Source organism: Artemia franciscana, unplaced genomic scaffold, assembly GCF_032884065.1.
Source record: "Artemia franciscana unplaced genomic scaffold, ASM3288406v1 PGA_scaffold_74, whole genome shotgun sequence".
Classification (NCBI taxonomy): Eukaryota; Metazoa; Arthropoda; class Branchiopoda; order Anostraca; family Artemiidae; genus Artemia; species Artemia franciscana.
In genome coordinates, this window is record NW_027062709.1 from 1,118,675 (window position 1) to 1,141,795 (window position 23,121).

Sequence of the window (23,121 nt, forward strand, 5' to 3'; positions counted from 1 at the left end):
GCTTTGGTTTCAAAAAGGTAAGCTGTAACACGTCTCCTTTTTAATTGAAACAACAAACCATTACCGAAATCATCATGCTTTTCAGCTAAACTAGTATTGAAATTAATTACTGATAATTCATTACCTTGAAATTAATTGACTAAAAACTATAACAGAAATTTGGTTTTACTCACTCAGCTCTTAAAGGTTTGGTTCAAATTAATACGAAATCCTTGCGGCTAGATTACGCTCACCTGTCTCTGCTATCAGTTTATTCGATATCTAAGGAACCGCTTGAAGTCATATCTTGAGGCGACTTTTAGTAGTCGAAATTGAGGAAACTTTCATGTTAGTATTATATTGCCGGTGGTCAAGTACACAGAAAGTTTCCGAAAGAGATAATGGTGCTTATAATAACAATGATGAAAACAAATATCGTATAGTGTGTGGGTCAAACGTAGAATTGATCCATTTGGTTTTTAAATTTTTTTTTTGAGATTTTAGTTTCAAAATTTTGTCACTCTAAACTTTGTATACTAACTAACTAAACTATATTAAGAACCTCTTACGCCTGGGGGCGTATAGGGCAGTGACGTTTGACCTCTAGCTTGACCGATCTTGTGCCAAAAACCAAAGCTCATTCAAAGTGGTTCGGAGACTCGTTGCTTCTTTCTCCAGGGATCTGCCAAGTGTGCTGCATTGTCTTCCACTCCTTCGAATGCCGGGTGGGGTCCAACACCATAAATCGTGTGGGAGGCATCCTACGCTCATGCGGGTCTTATGCCCCAATACTTCCATCTTTTCATTCTGATTTCGTCAGTCACCAGTGGTTGTTCAGTATCAGCCCTATTCTGGGCATTTGATAAGAAAATACTGATAAGAAAATGTCTTCAAAAGAAGAATTAATATCTCAAAACAAAAGTAAAAAATTTGGTCATTGAACACTTTTTTTCTATTATTTTACTCCAATACTGAATATAATAATTAACTGAATATAATACTAAATATAATAACTGAATAAAAAATAAATAACTGAATTCATAAAATGAACTCATAAAATGAATTCATAAAAATTAATAACTGAATAATAAATAACTCAATATAATAACTGAATAAATAACTGAATATAATACTGAGTACTGAATATAATACTATATTCATTATCATGCAAAGCAATATTTATCGATACTTTTTTAAAATAGTAAAATATCGTTTATCATGCTATGTATTATTGGACTATATATTTTAAAAAAAAAAAAAGATAATTTGACTAATTTCATACTAAACTAAATCTAAATACGGCCAAATACATAGACTACGCTGGCTAAAAATGACATATAATAAAAAACTAAGCAAAGTGGATAAGAACAAGACGAAACAAAAGGAGGGTGAGTTTCAGTCTGTGGAAGAAAAAAGAATTAACGAAGCAGATATTTTTGCAAAGATATCCGCTAAGTCGTCCTTGGTGCTTAAAGAAAAGGAGAGTAAAAATTTATATATATATATATATATATATATATATATATATATATATATATATATATATATATATATATATATATATATATATATATATATAAAAGAAAAAAAAATAAAGTTAACCGCTTGAACTAAACTGTACCCAACCAGAAAAGTAATTCGAAAAGTGACCAAGGTTTTGATTTTGTCTTTTTTTTTTTTATTTAGTGTTTTAGTCATTGTACGTCTGAACGCATGCTTTAAAAAATTGAACATTTTGCCTCATTGATAGTTGGTACATTCTACCGAAACATCTAATGTTTAGTCTATCCCCACTTTTTCTGTTTTATGGAGCTATATACTTCGACAGCTGAACCTTTCATGTCTCACTTCCGTAACATACATACTTGTATCTCAAAATTAAGTTGGAATTTTCTCCTATGAATTTTTTTTCTTCTATATTTCGAATAAAAATCGCCATTTTATGAAAAAAATGGAGATATGTACCTTCTTGTATTAAAAATAGTTTTTTCAATTTCTTCTAGTGAATTTGATATGCTAGAACCTTATTGTATTAGCCATGTGTGTATCCATCAATCTTTTTTTTTTTTGGGGGGGGGGGTGTAAGGTCCAACATTTTACTGGTAGTTAGATAATATGATTTATAAGAATCTTTTTAACAAAAAGGATGGGTGGGGGTCCTCCTTAACTTTGAATCCCCTCATGATCTGACTACTATAACAACAAAATTCTTATTTTATCATATTCAGCATTGCTCTATTTATTACATTCTGTTTTGGATTTCAGTCTAATTCAATTTTTACTGGTTTTAAAGATATGTGAAGTTATCACTTTTAAATTATCTCAATAAATTAAATTAAAAGCACTACAACGTTCACATTAAAAACGGAATACAGACAAAAAAAAAACAAATGGAAATAAACAAGAAACTAGGTTGGGTGCTTAGTACCATAGAAAAAGTTGGGTGCTTAGAAATGTTTTCCTCTGACTATATTGCTTCTATCGACGCCACTGCTGATTTTCCATATTCATCTGTTGATAATAATTAAATTTTTGTTTTTAAATTATTTCAAAAAGACATCTGAAAGCTTTGGAAAGAGAGAAAAAAACGTCAACCTTCGATATTGATCGTTGAATAAATAAAAGTGTCTTTCATCATTTCGTTCATAGGTAAGAGGATTGTCCCCCCACCTTTTATCATATCAAGTTTCAGACATGAAATGCTTTTATGTTCCCTACTGAAACAAGGAGTGGTATTGGTCTCGAAACATCGAAATGAGATTATTACATTTCTCTTTCCATCATAGAAACGAAATGATCTATTTGGTAAACTAGGGTCTTTTTCCAGGGTAACAAAGGAAATTAGCAGTGAGGCACAAGTCAGTTCTTCCCCTGGGAACATTGAAGGGAAACGACCTCCGCCGAAAACAGGAGGCTTAGCGGCAATTGCTGGGATGCTTGGAAAAGGGAAAAAAATGACTACGTTAGAAAAAACTAAATTAGATTGGGATAGCTTCAAGAAAGAGGAGAACATTGAAGAAGAATTGAAAACTTTCAATCAAGGAAAACACGGGTCTGTCTTTTTTTATTATTATTCAGTTTTATTTTATTATTTCTATTTATTTACTATTTTTTTATGTCTTTTTTTAGTTCTTCTGTATTAAAGGTCAAAACTATAAAGACAGTTTTCCTTTAAAAATGGAAATTCAGTACGGTCTTTAAAAATTCAGTCCAAAGTATTTGTCTTTAAAAATTGAATTTCAGTAAAGGAAAATATGTTTTTTTTTTGTTGAAGATTATCTTTGAGAAGCAGCCTGCAAAAACATTATATTTTACATTTTAATTAAAATAATATATTACAAAATATATTAATATATTTAATATATTACATATATATTAAACATTTTAATTCCATTCAATCTTTGATGATATACTAATAGGGTCGTATCAAGGATTTTTGTTGAAGGTTGGTGGGGTCTACAAAAACAATCTTCCTGTGGACATGTAACGTGTGAATTTTTGACAATTTTGTATGGATTGAAAAAAATGAATTGGATGTCGATGGTGGGGGGGGGGGGGTTCAAAGCAGGTACCCCCCACCCTAGATACGGCCATGCCAATAGTCTTGACAATTGCCATTTATCATACATAACATCGTCGAAATTCTATCAATAGACATATATATATATATATATATATATATATATATATATATATATATTTGGATCGGATTCTGCTAGAGTATATCCATGTAAAGTGCAAATTCTGGGGAATATAAGATTTATAATGCCTAAAACTGACCTAGACGTAGATTGTGCCGATGTCATGTGTCTTCAATAAAAATGGTAGCGAAATTAACGAATTTTCGGAGGTTTAAAAAGCATAGGAGGCAAGAATATATTTCAAAAATTTATGGCAAAAAGAAAAAGTCGATTACATTAGAAAATTGAGAGCGAAGGATCGATATTAGGTAATGAGAACATTTCCCTCAAGTGGGATAATTTAACTTACCTGGGATTGTTATTACAAAAGATGGTTTTTGCAGTAAAAATCATACAAGTAGAATAGCTAATATGCAGGTTGTTTTTGCAGTTGAGAAAGCCTGGAAGAATAGGAAGATAATGTTAGCGTGAATGTCCGGAATGGCTGAATGTCGACATTCACCGGTGAATGTCCGAACTCCTTGGATACATTTTTTCTCCTTGGTTTTGGTCAGCGTTGCCGGTCAACTTTTTTAGTTTTGTGCAAGGTTTGATGGTGACGGATTAGGTTGGGTTAGGTTAGGTTTTTAATCCATTTCTGAGATTTTTAACCTAATTTAACCTAACTAGCTTAACTTTAACTTCGGGTGTTAGGAATTTCAGACGTTCAACGATGACTGTTGACATTAACCCGATTTCTGAAATTCACAATAACAATAAGTTTTCAAACTAAGATTGGAGTATTGGAAGCCACACTGGTGATAGTGGCCGAGTGCGGCTAGGAAAATTGGGCAGGATTGAGTAAGATACAATAGATGTTTTCTAGACCAGTGAACCATTTACCGGTATCCTTATCAACTACTGAAAACTTAGTTCTTTGCTGAGAAAAACTTAGTGTTTTGGCGGTAGGTAGCAGGCAAATAAGATAGTGTAGACGTGAAGATAGCATAACGGTAAAAGGGACACGACATAATCTTGGCTTTTCCCCCAAACTTTGGAATTTTGCAAGTGACTCTTGGGAAATTGTTAAACTATCACTGGCAGGCTGTATCAGTCAAAAAGCCTAAAGGGTGACGCACTGTCTTATGGACTTCTTCACTTATTACTGAGGTGTGACCAATATTATTTATTTGCTCCTTCAGTGGATGACATGACTACTACAAGTTGTTGCTTTAAGGAATGAGAACTGTCAGCAGTTAATTGGAAACTGCTATTAACTATTTTCTTAATCATATAAGAGAAAGAAAGGAGATGATTAGGGTAAACTGGGATGAAGCTTTGAAGAAGGGTCTTTTCGTGTAAAGAGGAAAAACAGAAAATTATTTAGCTGGATCGGTCTCTGCTTTCTCGGCTATTTTAGCATATGGTTTTTCTAGTTTTATCACCGGTATATAGCAAGTCAAAAGCTACCCTGTGGAATTTTTGGGAAGCTTAAATTGGTACTTCAGCCGCTTACAAGATCAGATACTATCGATTGGTTTAATTCGTTCTCTTTTGTCTTGTTTTGATTCCTCATAGACTAATTAGTTTATATTTTCCTTCCAAAATTGTTAGATACTTCTTTAGCACTTGCATAAATACTGGAGCTCTTGTTATCAGTACTTATTTTTACCATATTTGAAGGCCTAAAATATGTCTTTCTTTTAGAAACAACTCCTTCTTACTAACTGTCTCTATTGAAAAAGATATCAAAAAATATATTCTTCTCTCAAAAGATGTTATACCCTTCTTTATCACCTGCATAAATAGCTGAATACTGGAGCTCTTGGTATCAATACCGTTTTTACCATATTTGGAAGCTTAAAATATGCCTTTCTTTTAGAAACAACTCCTTCTTACTGACTGTCTCTATTGAAAAAGATAAAAAAAAAATATATTCTTCTTTCAAAAGATGTTATTTCCTTCTTTATCACTTGCATAAATAGCTGGATACTGGAGCCCTTGTTACCAATATTGTCTTTACCATATTTGGAGGCCTAAAATATGTCTTTCTTTTAGAAACAACTCCTTACTGGCTGTCTCAATTGAAAAATGTATCGAAAAATACATTTTTCTTTCAAAAGATGTTATATCCTTTTTTATCACTGGCATAAATAGTTTGATATTAGAGCTCTTGATATTAAAATTGTTATTTGTCGCATCTCGAAGGCCTAAAAAGTGCCTTTCTTTTATAAAGCGTTTCTTACTTGTTGACTGAGTAGTAAAAAAATCAAAAAAAAAATATTTACTACCAAAAGATGTTTCCTTTTTTATCACTCGCATAAATAGTTGGATGGTTGGAGAGCCCTTGTTATCAAAATTGTTTTTGCCCCATGTTAGAGGACTAAAAATGCCTTCCTTTTACAAACAACTTCTTACTGGCCGACTCAATACGAAAAGAAATGAATATGAAATTTTCAGTTTTTCAGTTCTCTTGCAATACATTTTCTATTTGATGTTACTTTTTGAAATTACCACAGCCAATATTTCAAATTGCCCGAAATCATTATGTGTGTATGAAATGAAAATAGTAGTATGAGCCTGTAAATGTGAACCTCTTAACTATTTGAGCTAGTTTCCGCTATAGATGATTTATTACATGGACTTTTCTTAAAACGTTTGAGGTCTTTTAGTGGCATACCAATTTTGTCTCTTTTTTTATGTAGGGACTCTGCAAATCAGCAGGCACAGTATTTTCTCTTTTTCATAAAAGCAAACAAATAATTTTTTTTCCGTTTTCAATATTTCCTTTCTAAAAATTATTGAAAAACTTTTCTTAAAAAATTCAGACGGAAATTTAAATAAAACTCTTTTGTAATGGATGGCACACAATGCTGGCTCCTAAAAATATTCTTTTTTTTATCTAATTCGCCCCTTGTGAAAATATTTACGCCCCCTCTCGCTTTGTAAATATATAACTTTGCTACACAAGGACCTCGTTAAGATTTTTTCAGGATACAAATAAAAAAAAAATTATAGAAGTAAAGCGAAGTTGATGGAATTGAGCGAAGTTGAAAGTTACAACCAGCAAAAATTGTTGTTTTATTTCAGTTTGATATCGTATTTGAGGGGTTTCAGGCTCTTTTTTGAAATTCTCAAAATATTCTTATTACAAATCACTAATTATTTGAATCTGAATAAAACATATTACCTTATTTCTAATTTAGTGACGATCAGGAAATATTTGTCACTAGACCGCTATTCCTGCAACCATCATGTAAAAACGTTGCTAGTAAGATTTGTATACCCAGTTTTGTTAATTTTTTGGTTCTTTGTAGGGCCTCCTTTGATGAATACAGAAATAAAATGACAAAAAGAAGCCTGCTAGAGGTTTTTTTTTTTTATTGCTTATAATTTTTGCAATTACTTTTCTTAAAAGTTATAGTAAAGGTATTATAAAAAAATATTGGATAAAAATTGTAATAATTCCCTTTTCTAATGACAAGAGCAAAACGATGGCTTGTAATATTTGAATCTTTGTAAATGAATCATTGGGACAAAAAGAGTTGAGGTTGAAAAAGTGGGTTTTTTGTTGACGATTGAATTGAGGCCGATTGTTCGCCTATTGGAGAAAGCAAGTCAGGAAATGTATGGCTATATTTATGCTTAATATTAACACTGTTACCTGCTCACTGCAACATCAGGTCGCCCGAGGCCAACACAGCTACCAATGCTCTTTCTCCATCTCAATCAATTTAAAGCCTCCCTCTTCACATCCTCCCAAGAAGCTCCCATTTCCCTTAAATCTTTCCTTGCGACATTCCCCACCCCATCCGGGGCGACCCACTTTTAGTTTGACCCTAGATGGTTGGCCGACAAGGAGGATCTTAGAAAATCTGTAATCCTTCATCCACAGAACGTCCCTTAGCTATCTAAACCTTTGTCTCATTATAGCCCTAGAAAGTTTAAATTATAGCCCTAGAAAAAAACCACGTTTTTTGTACAGCTTACTGTTACAATTAAAGTCAGTCAGACTGGTGCCCAAAACAAACCGTTGGCAATTTCTCTGGAAAACATCTAACAAATTCTCCTCTATTTTTTGAAGCGCCTGCGCTTCAGAACCATACTTGAATGTCTTCACTCTAGCCTCCGATATTTTGATGTTGGTTAACAGCCTAACCTTCATATTCTACCTATTTTTATTTAACTTCGAAAAAATAACCTGGTTCTTGCCTATTCTACTTTTAACGTCTTCACTGCACCCACCGCCACTACTACATTACTAACTAGGTAAGGAAGCTGTTCACTCGATCGATCTCCTCGTTACCCAGCATTACCTCTCACCTTTATGTATTCTTATTTTTCGCGACTTGTTCTTCTTAACATTAATTTTCAAACCTATTTTTGCACCCTGAAGCCTCAAACCCTCCAAAAATTCATTCATTTTGCTAGCATTTTCATCTAGCATGCTAAGATGATCAGCGTAATCTAAGTCTAGGGAGAGTTTTACTTCCCCAATGGACTTTATGTTCTCCCATTACCTCTCCTGTCCTCCTTACGACAAAGTCTATCAAAATAGTCCATATAAATAGAAATAGAACACAACCGTCTTTAACTCCTGATCTAATAAGAAACCAACTACTAACCCCATTTCCTACCCTAACCACAGCAATGTCATTCTCGTAGAAAGTGCTAATCATTTTAACGTATTTATCTGGTATACCATGCAAGGGTAAGATCTTCGCTAAAGCTTTTCGATCAGCTGAATCAAACGCTTGCTCATAATTCATAAAACTAAGAACTAAAGAGGTTTGATGACTCAGTCACTTCTCAGTTATTATTCTAAGAGGGAAAATTTGGTTGTAGCATCCTCTCCCCTTCCTAAAACCACACTGTTTTACCCTTAAGACTTTATCTACAGCACCTCCAATTCCAAAAAGTATAATCATACTAAGTAATTTGCCTCCTACAGATACCAAGCTAATGCTTCTATAATTACCACACTCACTCTTATCACTTTTCTTGTAGAGTGGTTTCCTAAAATCGCTGTGTACTTCCCCTTTTTCAAAAATCATATTCATAATCTTCAGTAATTTATCTTTCTTTCACAACCACCATATTTTAAAAAATGATTTATTTCTAATGCTTTTAGTATTGTTACTAATGCTTCGTCACAAAATAAACCGTTCTTCTCATCCAAAGTGTTGCAAACTCTCTCACTCTTTTCTATGATTTTTCCTGTAATTATATTAGGATGTAATTCTTAGGACGTAATCAAAATATTCTGCCCTCTTTTTAACTCTTTCCTTACCACTAATTGTGGCCCTGTTTTTATCTTTCATTTGGACCAGTCCAAATTCACATGCCAGTACAATATTTTACTATTATGCCGTCTGGCTGGATCTTCCAGATCTTCTGCAATTTATCTTTGGCCTCTACTTCACACCTCCTTAATTCATATTTTAATGCTTTCCCCACTTTATTTACATTCTTCTTATTTTGGTACAATCTATCATTCAGATAATTCTTGTACAATTCGCTTCTCCTCTATATTAAACATAAAGCATTTTTGCTAATTTTCCTAGCTGTGTTTCTAACTTTCTTTCCTAAGACACCATCAGCGACTTCAGGAACTATTTTTCCAAGATCATTCCATCCATCTTCTTCGTTGTCAAATTTCAGACTCTCCAGTTTTGTATTCAACTCTTTCTGGAAATTATCTCTCAAATTGTCACCTCGGAGTATACCAACGTTTTAGGCTAATGTATAGGTGTATTTTCAAAATTATGTTTCATCCAATACTAGGGTGTTAAAAATTCGAAGGATTGAAGAGATAGCATATTTAAGTGTTTGAAGTACGACGAAGAGAGGAGGTAAGTTTGATCAGGAGTGAATGTTGAGGTAATAATAGGCTGGAAAAATTGCTCAATGCAAGTTGGAGCACAATGAATATTGAAGGGTTATTCTGTTTGTTGGCTTGACCCTGTGGTTATTCCGGGATTGAATCATTTCAAATGCCAATCCCCTATTTTAAATAAACCCCTCCATGAAAATTTAAAAGTAACCTCGGTCCTTTGGACGAAGAGAAGCTTGGATATGTGCCATGACGTTTGCACGCTGAGAGTATTAATAACCTAATTTAATAACTTATTGATAACGTATTTATTAATAACCCAGTTTCCGTGTGAGAAGACTGTTTTAGTCAAATTGTAATTTGCTAGGGTTGACGTGAGTCCAAGGAGATTGATTTTTACTGAGTGAAACTTGCAAAATATCAGGAAAAAGGCACATCTTTGCATGAGTTACTAAAACGGCTAAAGTTCGTGAGAGATTGTACTTCAAATAGCTTGTTTTGTAAATCCCAAGCTCAAGAACTGAAATATCATGTTGTCATGGATATTTCAGAAAACTTTGCTTTTCTAGATAATGATTTCAGCTAAATATTTACCATATGTAGGCACATTGCGCAGAAAAGAGAACTATGGACCCGTGCCCCCCTCCAAAAATATCGAGGTTTCCACGATTTTTTCTGTGTTCTATATACAATGCAAATACTTTTGGCTAATGCAATGTGAATTGCAAATAAGTGAACGTGTTATATGATATTTTGATCGTATATATTTTAGCAATTCTATTTCTTTTTTCTTTATTTTTTGTTTTTACGTGCTAAGAGTGAATACAAATTAGACATTTGATGACGAAGCCTTTTGAAGTGCAGAAGCAACTTTGACCCATGTTTCATTGTTGTAGAGCAACACGGGTGGTTGTATCTATCAGATTAGGTTCGAACCCTCTTAAAGGGAACACAAATCTTAGCTCCTAATGTCTGGGATCAAATTAACTGGGATCCACAACACTAATTAGGATCCTTAATCCCTTCTTCCGGTTACCGACTACTAGAATGTAGCCTTTCCATTATGGAGGTTTGAAGGAGCATGGACATCTGATACCATAACTGTAGCTGTTGACCAGGCTGTGCTGAATGAATTCCGCTAGACCAACTAGTAATTCAGCTGACGGATAGATACTTTAATCCCACCCTCTCCTAAAAAGGTTGACTCGGATGAAGACCTTGAAAAGGCTCAACTGTGAGTGTCGCTCATACCCTTAGGATAGACATGCTATCTACATATACAGAAATCAGAAATAGTCATCCCCAATGGGTAATTGTTATCATAGCTTGGATTTCGAAACTCCCTCTGCACAAGTTTGACCTGTTCTGGGCCCCCAAGTGGCATAGTGTGAAAAACAAACCCTTACTTTCCACCCAATTTTGTTGAAATCTGACAACCTGTTAGGTACAATTTGATAATTACAAGAATTTGCCCCCTCCCCCTTACTCACAGGAATATGCTTGGATCTCAAGGCCGAAAAAAAACAAGTAAGAGGATACCTCTTAAATACTGCCAAATCTATATATATATAAAAATGTAGTGTAGTGTCTGTTACACTATCTTTATCGTTACACCGTCTGTCTGTCACTAAGTATGACGTCAATATATAAAAAAAACTAATTAAAAAAAACTTAAAAGAATTAAAAACTATCTTTTATAAAAAAACGGAAAAAAAATAAAAAAATAAAAGAAAACTAAAAAAGAAAAAAAACTTAAAAAAATAAAGAGAAAAAATAAAAAAAACAAAAAAATTAAAAAAAGAAAACTAAAAAAGAAAAGAAAAAAAAGAAAAGAAGAAACTAGAAAAAAACTAAAAAACAAAAAAAGGAAAAACTTAAAAAAGGACAAAAAGACAAAAACTAAAGAAAAAAAACAAAAAAAGGAAGACTACAGGGGAAAAAAGAAAAAAAATGGTAAAAACTAAAAAGAAAAGAACAAAAAAAAAGAAAAAAAAACTAAAACAGAAAAAATTAAAAACTTCAATTGGGCATAAACTTAAAAAAACTAAAAAGAAAAAACTATAAAAAACTAAAAAAAACGAAAAAACTAAAAAAGAAAAAAAACTAAGAGAAAAACTTAAAAAAGAAAAAACTAAAAATGAAGAAAAACTAAAGAAAAAAAAATAAAAACAAAGAAAAAGAAAAAACTAAAAAAAGAAAAAACTAAAAAAGAACTATACATGACATCATATTCAATATGACATAAAAAAATAAAATAAAATAAAAACTAGAAAAATCAAAAAAGGGAAAAACTGGAAAAAGATAAAAATCTATAAATGATGTCATGTTTGCAACGCGAAAAAAAAGTAATGCGTGTATAATTATCCTACAATGTCACCAAAAAGGGAACACCAGGAGGAAACACCAGAGCAACGCAAAACCAGGCTTGCGGCTCAAAGAGAAAGGGCCAGATTAGGAATGTCCAATTTACGTCATCAATTCGATCCAAAAATGACATAGCGCTGCCGGGACCGAGAACACAAGGGACAATGAGAATCCATATATAGAAACCTGCCGCGTGTGATGCTGGGGCCCGGCGGTGAAGCCACCGGGACCCAACGCTGTCTGCGGTTAGAACCCAAAGGACATTGAGAATCAATGTATAGAAGCCTGCTGCGTGCCATGCTGGGGCCCGGCGGCGAAGCCGCCGCGTCTCAGCTAGTGTTTATATATAAAATAAAACTTCGCCGCCGGGTTTCGGCACGCGGCAGGCTTCTATATTAGATTCTCATTGTCGCTTGTCTTTTAAACGCAGACAGTTTGAGCCTTTTCTTGATGTGATGACGTCCAAATAGACCTTAAATTAGAATTAGTGCCTTTTTAAAATTATGTTTTTTTTATTGAACTTTAAATTTTGCCTTAGCTTGTCTTTTGTCATTATGAAAGACATATCGCCGAACCTTTGTTTATTTTTATTGTTTAATTGTACACCTTTGTTTATTTTAATTGTTCAGGTGGTGGCACAAAAACTTCTTTTTCTTCCAACGATTTATCTAGTCCAGGCTTTTGATTTTCATAGGTATGGTAGGCATTGATGACCTTATCCAGGTCAAAATTGAAAACCCAATCATCATTACTATCATTTTCAACTTGTTTTGTTCGTTTTACCTTGGCTTGTGTTTCGTCATTATAAAATACATTTCACTGAACCTTTGTTGTTGTTTTTTAACAAAGGTATGGTAGGCATTGATGACATTATTCATGTCAAAGTCCCAAACCCAATCATCATCGCTATCATTTTCAACTTTGACACGTTTTGATTCTCGCTGTCCAGGTTGATTTTTATTGACTCGCTCATATGTTCGATGTCGCGTGTCTTCTAAATACGTGTGTATTTGGTCTTCATTTTCGTTTTTGAATTGCGCACATGCTCGATGTCGCATGTCTTCTAACCGCGTGTGTCTTTGCTCTTCATTTTCATTTTTGACACGCCGCCACTGTTCTTTTAATCGCGTGTGTATTTACTCTTCATTTTCATTTTTGACTCACTCACATGCTTGGTGTCGCATGTCTTCTAACCGTGTGTGTCTGGTTTTCATTTAGAACAGTTACTTCTTTTAATTGTTCAGCTTTTGGGACAAAAACTTCTTTTTCTTCCTACGACTTATCTAGTCCAGGTTTTGATTTCCAAAGGTATGATAAGCATTCATGACCTTATCCTGGTCAAGATTCAAAACCCAATCATAATCGCTACCGTTTTCAATTTGTTTGGTTCGTTTTACCTCGGCTTGCCTTTCGGCATTATGGAATACATATCGCCGAACTTTTGTCTTTTTAGCAAAGGTATGGTGGGCATTAATGACCTTATCCATGTCAAAATCCCAAGCCTAATCATCATCGCTATCATTTTCAATTTTGAATCGTTTTGATTCTCGCTGTCCAGGTTGGTTTTCATTGACGCGCTGACATGCTCGGTGTCGCATGTCTTCTAACCGCGTGTGTCTACTCTTCATTTTCATTTTTGACACACTCTAATTGTTGTTTTCGCATATCTTCTAACCGCCTGTGTCTTTGCTCGTCATTTTCATTTTTTATACGTTTTAGATTTTAATTATTTCACACAATTTAGCAATGGCCTTTGCTTTAACGGCGCGTTGTCGCAATTGGTAGTCCAGGTTGTCGATTTTCACATCTTATCACGTTTGATAGTTTAGGTGTTGGTCCCAAAGAATCATCATTTACATTATATAAATAACTGATACGTTGGAAACTCGACAATCTTATCTATGCTGTGCATGACATCATATAAGAAAATGCTTATATGATGTCATAAAAAACGCTTTTATAGGTAAGATCCGACAAGCTCTTCTGGGCATTTGTTCTGATGACGTGGATTATAACGGGATTTTGTTTCTCTCGCCTCCCAGAACCCTGACCGGGAACCCCCCTCCCCCCTAAAAAGGCATTACAGGATATTAGCTGTTACTTCCATCGTTTTTTAGAGCTAAAAATGTCTTCGTTTTTAGAGCTTAAAAATGTCCTGGGCAAGAATATAGGATATCCCTTCCCATAATGGCTGAATTGGGCTCTCAGGGGTATTCGAGCATTTTTTGTGTTAAATGTCCTAGTGACTTGAATTTAGCGACATCGTTTCCCCACAGAGGATGTATGTGCCTTAAACTCAAGACACAACAAGGTTACTTTCTCTTATTTCTTGCTAAATTTGATTTAGATCTTATAACCCCTTTGGGTAAATGTTCTAGTAAAAAGAACTTTGGGGGAACCCCGAAAGGTACAGCTATGACGCTTATTGTTACTTTCTATCGAATTTTATTGAAATATGACATCCTCTGCCGTTAGAAGTCTTGATGACAGGAATTTAGGAGCTTTCTCCGTCTCTCTATCCTTTTTGTACAGTTATAGGATCAGCTTCTGATACCCAAAGACATAACATAGGCAATAGCGCTCACTCCCCATCCGGTTCTCTTTTCCTGGTAGATGTGCAAATCGCAAAAATTTGGAAAACTTCCCTACCTTTTCCCCCTCCTCCGAGTTGGATCCCAGTCGTACTTTTTAGTCTGCATAGGGCTCAAGTTATATATGCTAACCAAATTTTGGAAAATTTCATCAAAATAGAATATTTTATAAACAGAATTGAAATAAGGTGATGCTTGATTGACTTTCAAGAAGTATCTACTGAAATATAAAAGTGATGACACATTATTTGATCTCAGGTCTTGAATCCTATGTTCTATACGAGCCCGACATTAGATTTTTCTTAAAATATCTACTTTGGGTCTAAGATAGTTTTGTTAAGGTTCTCGTTTTTACTAGGTAGGGTAATAAAATGATCTTTACTTATTTATACAAAACTCTGGTAATTGCAAACCTTGGTATAAATTTCCCTCTCTGTTCTGTAATTTCCGTCCCGAAAAAGGGGCTTCTGATTTTATCTTTCGCTGTTACAGAGCTATTATCACTTATTAAAAATGATAATAATAATAATAATGTTCCTCCACAGTACAACTACTAATTTTTTTTTTTTATTCGAGAAGGAAAAGATCAAATTTTACTGTGGATTCGAATTGTTTCTTATTTTTAGGCAGTCTTTATTAGTTTCTTTTGGAGACACTTAATTTGAATATACATAGTTTGAGAAACCTGCATTTTCGCCCCTTAAACGCAGTTTTGTGGACAGTAGGACAGAATTTGTTGTTGGAAATTTTTTTTAGCTCTAGAAAAAAATCTAGATTTTATTTTATCTTGGAATTCAGAGAAGCTTATTTTACTAAAAGTGACGCATCTACATTCGCTATAAAAACAAAAACTGAAAAAAAAAAATACCGTTTACCAGGAGTTACACTCAATTTATAATTCCATTGACTTTTTAATCGAACTTTTACTATTTGTCAGAATTTTTCATGAAAAGTAGTGGAAAAAAAATTCAAAGAGAAATAGCTTTAAAGTAACCTAAAAATAAAACAAATTAAAAAATTAAAGAAAAAATTGTTTGCCATAGAGAAAAAATGGGGAATAAAGTAAGTGAAACTGTCTTGAAGACAACCTAAGTAGAGTGGGTGAAAACGCCTTGATGACAACCTTTTTTCTGACAAATGTAGGTCCTGTGCCTCTGTACATATCCCTCTTTGTCGATGGTTTGTAGTAGTCCGGTTCATATGGCATATGGCATTCTTCTTATGGCATGCCAAGAAAAATTAATAAATTTCTTAACAAATCACCCAACAGTATTGTTTATGTGGAATAATATGGTTTCTAAAACCTACTGCCTGTGGGTAATGTTGTTTACTGTTCGACTGGTTAACTCAACAACATCCTTTGAGAACTAATGCCTTGATCTACTTTATTCGTCCGCGTTCCTTTAGGTGGTCACGATGGGTAAATGGATTCTTGTAACTCCTTTAAGAAAATTTAAAATATCATTTTATCATGGAATTCTGGGAAGTTCTCACGAGGGAATCATAAAGGATACTACTTTGAAGAATTGTTTTCGGAAAATTGTTTTGGGGAAGGTTATTGATGATATCTAAAAGCTCTTAGTCCCTATAGGAGAATTTTCACTCGTTTTCGTTTTTCCTCGTTGATTTATGCTTAAAAGCTTTAAAAATTGTAGCTTATCATTTTTAATTGAAATAGCTTACGTTTTTAATCCAGTTTTGTTTAGGACCTGGATAATCAACAGAAATGGCTGTTGCAACTCTGTTATCTTTTCAATTACAATGATTTTGTACTAAATTGAAAGTTTGTTGCTTTTATATTTATGATATTTAATCCTCGCACCCTTTTTTTCGAGTAGCTTTTCGATGTTTTTTCTTTTTTTTAGAATATTGGGGAAATACAATCGATGAATGTTTTCTATTAAGTTTGTTAAGGCTGACGCCGTGTTTCGAAGGTTGTTTTTTTTTTTCAAGATGAGTTTTACTTAGGTTGTGACAGGATTTTTTATATTTCAAAATCGTGGATCTTTACATCATACAATCCCTCCGCTGCCTCCATATCCTGTAGCATATTCGTATGACCTCTATTGTCAGCAAAGGCTATAAATTACAGATATTGAGTAACCATGGGTAGCTTCTTGGTAGCGAGGCTGCCTAAACTAGTAGAAGGAGACGACTAACCTGCTGAGTTTTTGAGAGAAAGAAGTAGATTAAATATTGCTTTCATTTTCCTGGTTCTAAGAATGCAAATGGTACAGAACACGACTCAAAAGATTACAGGTGAAAGTATCAGCAAGTGATCAGTACGTAAAATAATATTTAAATCATATAACGCTTACTATACCAAAACAACCTGAATTCCAGTTATGCGCTTACTATACCAAAATAACCCTAATTCCAGTAATATTTAAAGAAAAAACCCTAAGATCAAGAAGCAACGCTCATCTTAAAACAGGTGATATATACTTTGTGCCTTGACAACATTTCCTTTTTTTGTATCAGAAATGTGGGTATTTCAAAATTCCTTATCTCAACTACACATCCATAAGCTCTCAGTAAAGTTGTTATTTCAAACCCCGTATCTCAAGTAAAATGGATTTTTCGGAAATTTGTCAAACTATGCAATTTGCAATATTCGTCTTTTAATTTTTTCTGTTAAAATCAGTTTTTGACACACTTGTACAGGCTTCACTTTGGATTTTTGTTAATTTGGGCTTGTAATAAGCATTTTATGTGATGAGTTCTTAAAATTAACCGTTCGCTGGATGTCAGCAATAACACTGTTTCATTTTCTTTTGACTTGTAATATAGCTTTTGACGTACCAAATCACCAACTCTGTTTTTATAAACTAAAAAATTATGGAATAAGAGGAAAGGGATTAGGGGTGGTAATCTTTCACTGGTGCCCCTGAGAGTAGTGGGTACTATCGAAAAATTCCTAATTTTATAAATAATGTTGGTATTGGTGTCCAACAAGGATCTATTATGAGTTCGCTTTTATTGTGACCTTTGTAAATGATCTATCTGGCTGTTTAGAAGCAAATAATGTGACAGTATTATTTCTGTTCGAAAGATTATAGTTGAGATAAATGTGACTTTTTCGGGTTGGATAAACATTGTTTGTTATGGTGTCCCAGAGAAATAAAAAATTACTTATAAACAATGTTCCCAGTTTTTTTTATATTTCAGCTATTGTTATTTTAATGCTTATAAGTGATGTTCCTCGTTGCTTAAAACCAAATAGTTTTGCGATTTTATTTCTGATGGAAAGGTTATACATTAAGCAACGCAAAACGAGCTGATTTGAACGAGACAAAAAGGAAGAAGAACTCGGAAAGTTTCGTCCTAAACCTCAGCTTTGCCGTCCTCAGGACAAAAAGAAGGACGGGTAAATCCCTCAAAAAATAGTACAAGTGAAGAATCACCTTCTCACTTTCAAACAGTTCGTGGTAACGAACTGTAGTAAGGAGCGACCCGGCTCAATAGTAACCAAAACTCTAAAAAATTGAATTTTGATATCAATAGCTACACAAAAAAAATCGCATTTTAATGCTGATTTTAAATATATAAGTTTCATCAAGTTTAGTCTTACCCATCAAAAGTTACGAGCCTGAGAAAATTTGCCTTATTTAAGAAAATAGGGGGAAACACCCCCTAAAAGTCATAGAATCTTAACAAAATCACACCATCAGATTCAGCGTATCAAAGAACCCTAATTTAAAAGTTTCAAGCTCCTATATACAAAAATGTGGAATTTTGTATTTTTTTGCCAGAAGACAAATCACGGGTGCGTGTTTATTTGTTTGTTTGTTTGTTTTTTTTTTGTTTTTTTTTTGTTTTTTTTTCCAGGGGTCATCGTATCGACCAAGTGGTCCTAGAATGTCGCAAGAGGGCTCATTCTAACGGAAATGAAAAGTTCTAGTGCCCTTCTTAAGTGACCAAAAAAATTGGAGGGCATCTAGGCCCCCTCCCACGCTCATTTTTTCCCAAAGTCAACGGATCAAAATTTTTAGATAGCCATTTTGTTCAGCATAGTCGAAAACCATAATAACTATGTATTTGGAGATGATTTACTCCCCCACAATCCCTGGGGGAGGGGCTGCAAGTTACAAACTTTGATCAGTGTTTACATATAGTAATGGTTATTGGGAAGTGTACAGACGTTTTCAGGGGGATTTTATTTTGTTTTGGGGGTGGGGCTGAGGGGAGGGGGCTATGTTGGAGGATCTTTCCTTGGAGGAATCTGTCATGGGGGAAGAAAAATTCAAGGAAAAGGGCGCATGATTTTCTAGCATTACTATAAGAAAACAATGAAAAATAAACATGAAAACGTTTTTTCAAATGAAAGGAAGGAGTAGCATTGAAACTTAAAACAAACAGAGATTGTTTTAGCTGAAAGTAAGGAGCGACATTAAAACTTAAAACGAACAGAAATTACTCCATATATAAAATGGGTTGTCCCCTCCGCAATCCTTCGCTCTTTACGCTAAAGTTTGACTCTTTGCCACAATTCTACTTTTTAAAACAAATAAAAGCTTTAGCGTAAAGAGCGAGGGATTGCGGAGGGGACAACCCATTTTATACACGGAGTAATTTCTGTTCGTTTTAAGTTTTAATGTCGCTCCTTACTTTCAGCTAAAAAAAATAGTTTTTTTTATTTAATAACGGTAAAAAGGTGACTTTAAGTAGATTATTTTTTCGTGTGTATCTATTCTTCTCTTAGGACTGAGGACCACTGATTCTAGATTCGACTTAAGCATTTCCATTTCTCTTCTTTTTTTTTCATCAGCTGTTAAATACCTATTTTTCCTATGTCTTCTCGTATTTCGAGTGAGAAGGTGATTTCTTACTCTTAGTATTGTTTTTTCTTAAGCTTGTTTGTTCTTCTTTTTGTACTAAGGACAACTGAGTGGAGGTCTCGGCTTAATTGCATTTCCCTCCTTTTTTTACTGGCTGTTCATCAACTCATCACGTATGAAACCGAGAAAGAAAAGGATATAATAAATGAAAAATAAAATCAAATAGGTGAAAAAACGAGGATTTTGTCACCCAGTGGCAAAATATGAAGACGAGGACAAGCAATTATTTCGACAAGGACCTCCACCAAGTCGTCCTCAGTGCTAATAAAAAAAGAAAAACATTTTTTTAGGAGTACTGAGGACGACTTGGCGGAGGACCTTGTTGAAATATTTGCTTGCTCTTCGTCTTCATATTTTGCCACTGACTGACAAATTCCTCGTTTTCTCACCTATTTGGTTTTATTTTCCATTTATTATATCCTTTACTTTCTGGGCTTCATATGTCATGCATAGCCAGTATGGTCTTGGAATGTATTTGTCATTTTGTTAATCAACGTTTTCTTGTAATGTCATGCTTAGCTATTGTGACCCTATATATTACTAATAATGAGCAATTATGTAAGCTATGATACAGAGAAGTGTTGTTTTGCTTTGTTCTGGCTTTGTTAGTATTAGCCGTAAAGAAAATGCCTCGTTGATAAACTTTAAAACCGCAACTATTCTGCTATCTTTAACACATTAGTAAGCTGTAACTGACTTGGATTTGTAATCGTTAAACGTAGTCAGATTAGGTCAGTGGCGGTTCTTGTCTCTCTTGCGCCCGGGGCAAAACCTTGATTAGTGCCCCCATGCCTCCCACAAAATTTATAGTTTATTGATTAATTATTTATTAATTATTTTCATTTACTATCTGCACCCCCTACTTTATTTCATCAAAATAAAATTTCAAAGTGATTATCACTGTTGGATTATTCATCTGAAATTTTGTACTCCCTAAAAATTCTGCGTCAGGGGCAAGTGCATTTTCTATCCCTCCCCTAAAACTGCCTCTTGATTAGGTTTTCGGTAGAACCCAACACTCGCTAGTTCTAGAAGTAAACCAATAAATTAACAGTAGTAAGACTTATGGTGGGACAATAGCCCCACTTATAGTCTAAACTGGGATCCCACCTATATTAGGACTAACAATAGTGGGACTTTGAAAATTATAATTTTTCTATTAGTTTTTTTTATCTTTTTTACCTTTTTGCACATACTAGTCGAATCAGGTTCTTCTTAATGCGTCATTCAAGAATTCTAGATTCTCCAAAATCTACTTTATCCATACTTTTATAAACAACCTCTAGAATTAGGTCTACCTTAGTCCTGTAATTACATTTTTATCTTGTAATTATATTATATTGATTTATCCTTTGCCTTGCTGCGCAAACAGTAATTGCTGACCAGTGGGCATCTGATGAAAACGTTATTTTTGTATTTAATAAAATCAGATTAAAGTAGAAATTAGCAACGGTAAAGCTATGGGTTTGAATAGGGAAAAGCGCAAACGTGTAATTCATCTTGATAGTTAATTATTCATTTAGTGTCTCGCGATGATATATTATCTTCTTTACGTGCTTTAAAGCCAGAGATAGCTATAATTCTCTATGAGTCAGGGGGCGGGCTTAGTTAAATTTTCTGAGTTGAAATAAAGTTGGTGGACTGTGATGAAAAAATTAAGAGCCGTAGTTAAATGAAAAAAAAAGCCAAGACAGATAGTCTGAGTAAGAGGCTGAGGAGGTTCCAAGAAGCGTATGAAGGGGCCAAGAAAAATACCGTTTTTGCTCCATTAAAAATGATTTAGTATTTTGGTAAACGTTGTGACTTTTATATTTTTCTTTAAGGGTGGGGGGGCAACATGGCCTCCTTTGGCTTTCCCATAGAAAGTTTATGTTGCGCGGTCTTTTCCTCGATTATAGCCCAATGGATTCTGTTTAATTTTCATGAAAGAAGATAAATTAGAAAGACATATCAGCAACTTCTCTCTTGGAAGATTTCACAATATCCCCGATTCTTAATCAGAAAATTAATGGGAACGTACTTGAGAGTTTGCAGTTGTCTGTAACTATAAGATGCTTGTTAAGAATAGCAAGTAAAAATGTCTGGAATAAGATAAATGTTCTTTGTTACAATTTGTGGAAATAGAATAATTGAATTTCCATATCTAGGATGGCCAAAAAGAGTTTGGTAGTTGGCGGGTTGCAGAAAAAGGCAAAGGGGGGGGGGGGGGCTTGTTGCCCTCTAATCACTTTCGACTATTAAAAAAAGTGCCAAAACCTCCAATTTTCAATCGAATTAGTCCCCCACAACCCTTCTGAAGTCTCGACGACCATCCAATTTCATACGAAAAGGTGTAGAGACAAAAGAAAAAAACAAAAAAACAATAGGTAATCCATGAAAGCCACGTCGCTCTTCAAGACAATTACTTTCTACTCTTAAAAGTGCAAAAAACTTTCACTGCCCCAATTCAATGGCTCATTTCCGTGTCCGGGATATTTTAGTATGTTATTTTGATAACGTAAAAATGAATGGTGTCTTTTGGCTTAGCTCTGCCTTCCCCCCCCCCCCAAGTCAAAATATTACATCTATTCCCTACACTCTCCATAAAATTTTCAACTAAATATCCATAGCCGTTCCTTATATATTACAGATACGTCATTTTGAGATCTTGGCATATCAGCAGTAAATCTGCAACTTCTTCTTTGAAAGGTTTCATGATGCCCCCCTCCAGTCTTTCTTAATCAGAAAATTAATGGGAACATACTTGAGAGTTTGTAGTTGTCTCTAACGATAAAATTTTTGTTAAAAGTGGTAAGTTAAAATGTCTCGAAAAAGATAAATGTCCTTAGTTACATTTCATGGAAAATAATCATCGAGTTTCCGTATGTAGGAGGACAGAAAAGGGGTTGGTAGTAGGTGGGTAGTAAAAAAGGGCACATAGGGAGGCTGATCGCCTTCTAATCTCTTTCAACTCTTAAAAAGGGCGCTACTACTTCTCATTTCCAATAGAATCACCACCACCCCCCACACCGGAATCTCTACGACCTTGCAGTCCGTAGGAAATGGTGTAGAGACAAAAAGTAACACATGGAAACGACTTCGCTACTCAAGACAATTACTTTCGACTCTTAAAGAGGGCAAAAGAGCTTTCACTTCCCCAGTTCGATTGTGCATTTTCACATACAGTATTTAAGTACGGTATTTTGATAACGTGAATTCAAACAGTGTCTTTGGACTTAATTTTGCCGTTTCACCCATATCACTATCAAGTGTCTTCTCCCCCTAGCCCTCTAAAACATTTCCATAACGTTTCAACTTAGTACTCTTGGCCATTCCTGAGATATTACAGATACGCCATTTTGACATCCTGACATATCAGTAGTATATCAGCAAATTCTTCCTTGAAGCATTTCAGAATACTCTCAAAGTCTCTTAATCAGAAAAATTAATGGGAACATACTTGAGAGTTTGTAGTTGTCTGTAATGATAAGATGCTTGTTAAAAGCGGCAAGTAAAAAATGTCTAGAATAAGAAAAGTGTTCTTGGTTGCAGTCCGTCATTTCCGTTGGTAGGTGGACGGAAAAATATTGCTATAAAAAAGATATATTTAAGTTAAGCGTGGAGGTGCCGAATTAACTCAATTCCTTGAGTGATTGCGATTGTTTTGGCAAAATAGAAAACAGATATTGTAGTCTAGAGGGTAATAAATTAATTTATCACAGTTGAAAATCAAACGAAGTCAGCCATTTATGTAGGAATTCGTTTTCTAAAGAGGAAGGGGTTATAATGGCAAAAAGTTGAATTACAGGGAAAATGTAGGGCATCGAAACATCGCGAGATATTAGGAGGCGAATAAAATATCTGCGTCTCTATCTGTCACGTCTCTCTAGGTTGCACTGCATAGTTTAATGCCTCTT

At 34.3% G+C, this 23,121-nt stretch overlaps 1 protein-coding gene across 1 annotated transcript in view; it reads left to right on the forward strand.

The window, feature by feature from the left end:
- The window catches only part of LOC136042190 (craniofacial development protein 1-like), an 80,061-nt gene that overhangs the window by 39,507 nt on the left and 17,433 nt on the right, over nt 1-23,121 (forward strand). Inside the window, exon 5 of the mRNA XM_065727121.1 lies at nt 2,807-3,031. Coding sequence (XP_065583193.1) covers nt 2,807-3,031 — 225 coding nt within the window. The remainder of the gene's footprint in view (nt 1-2,806; nt 3,032-23,121) is intronic.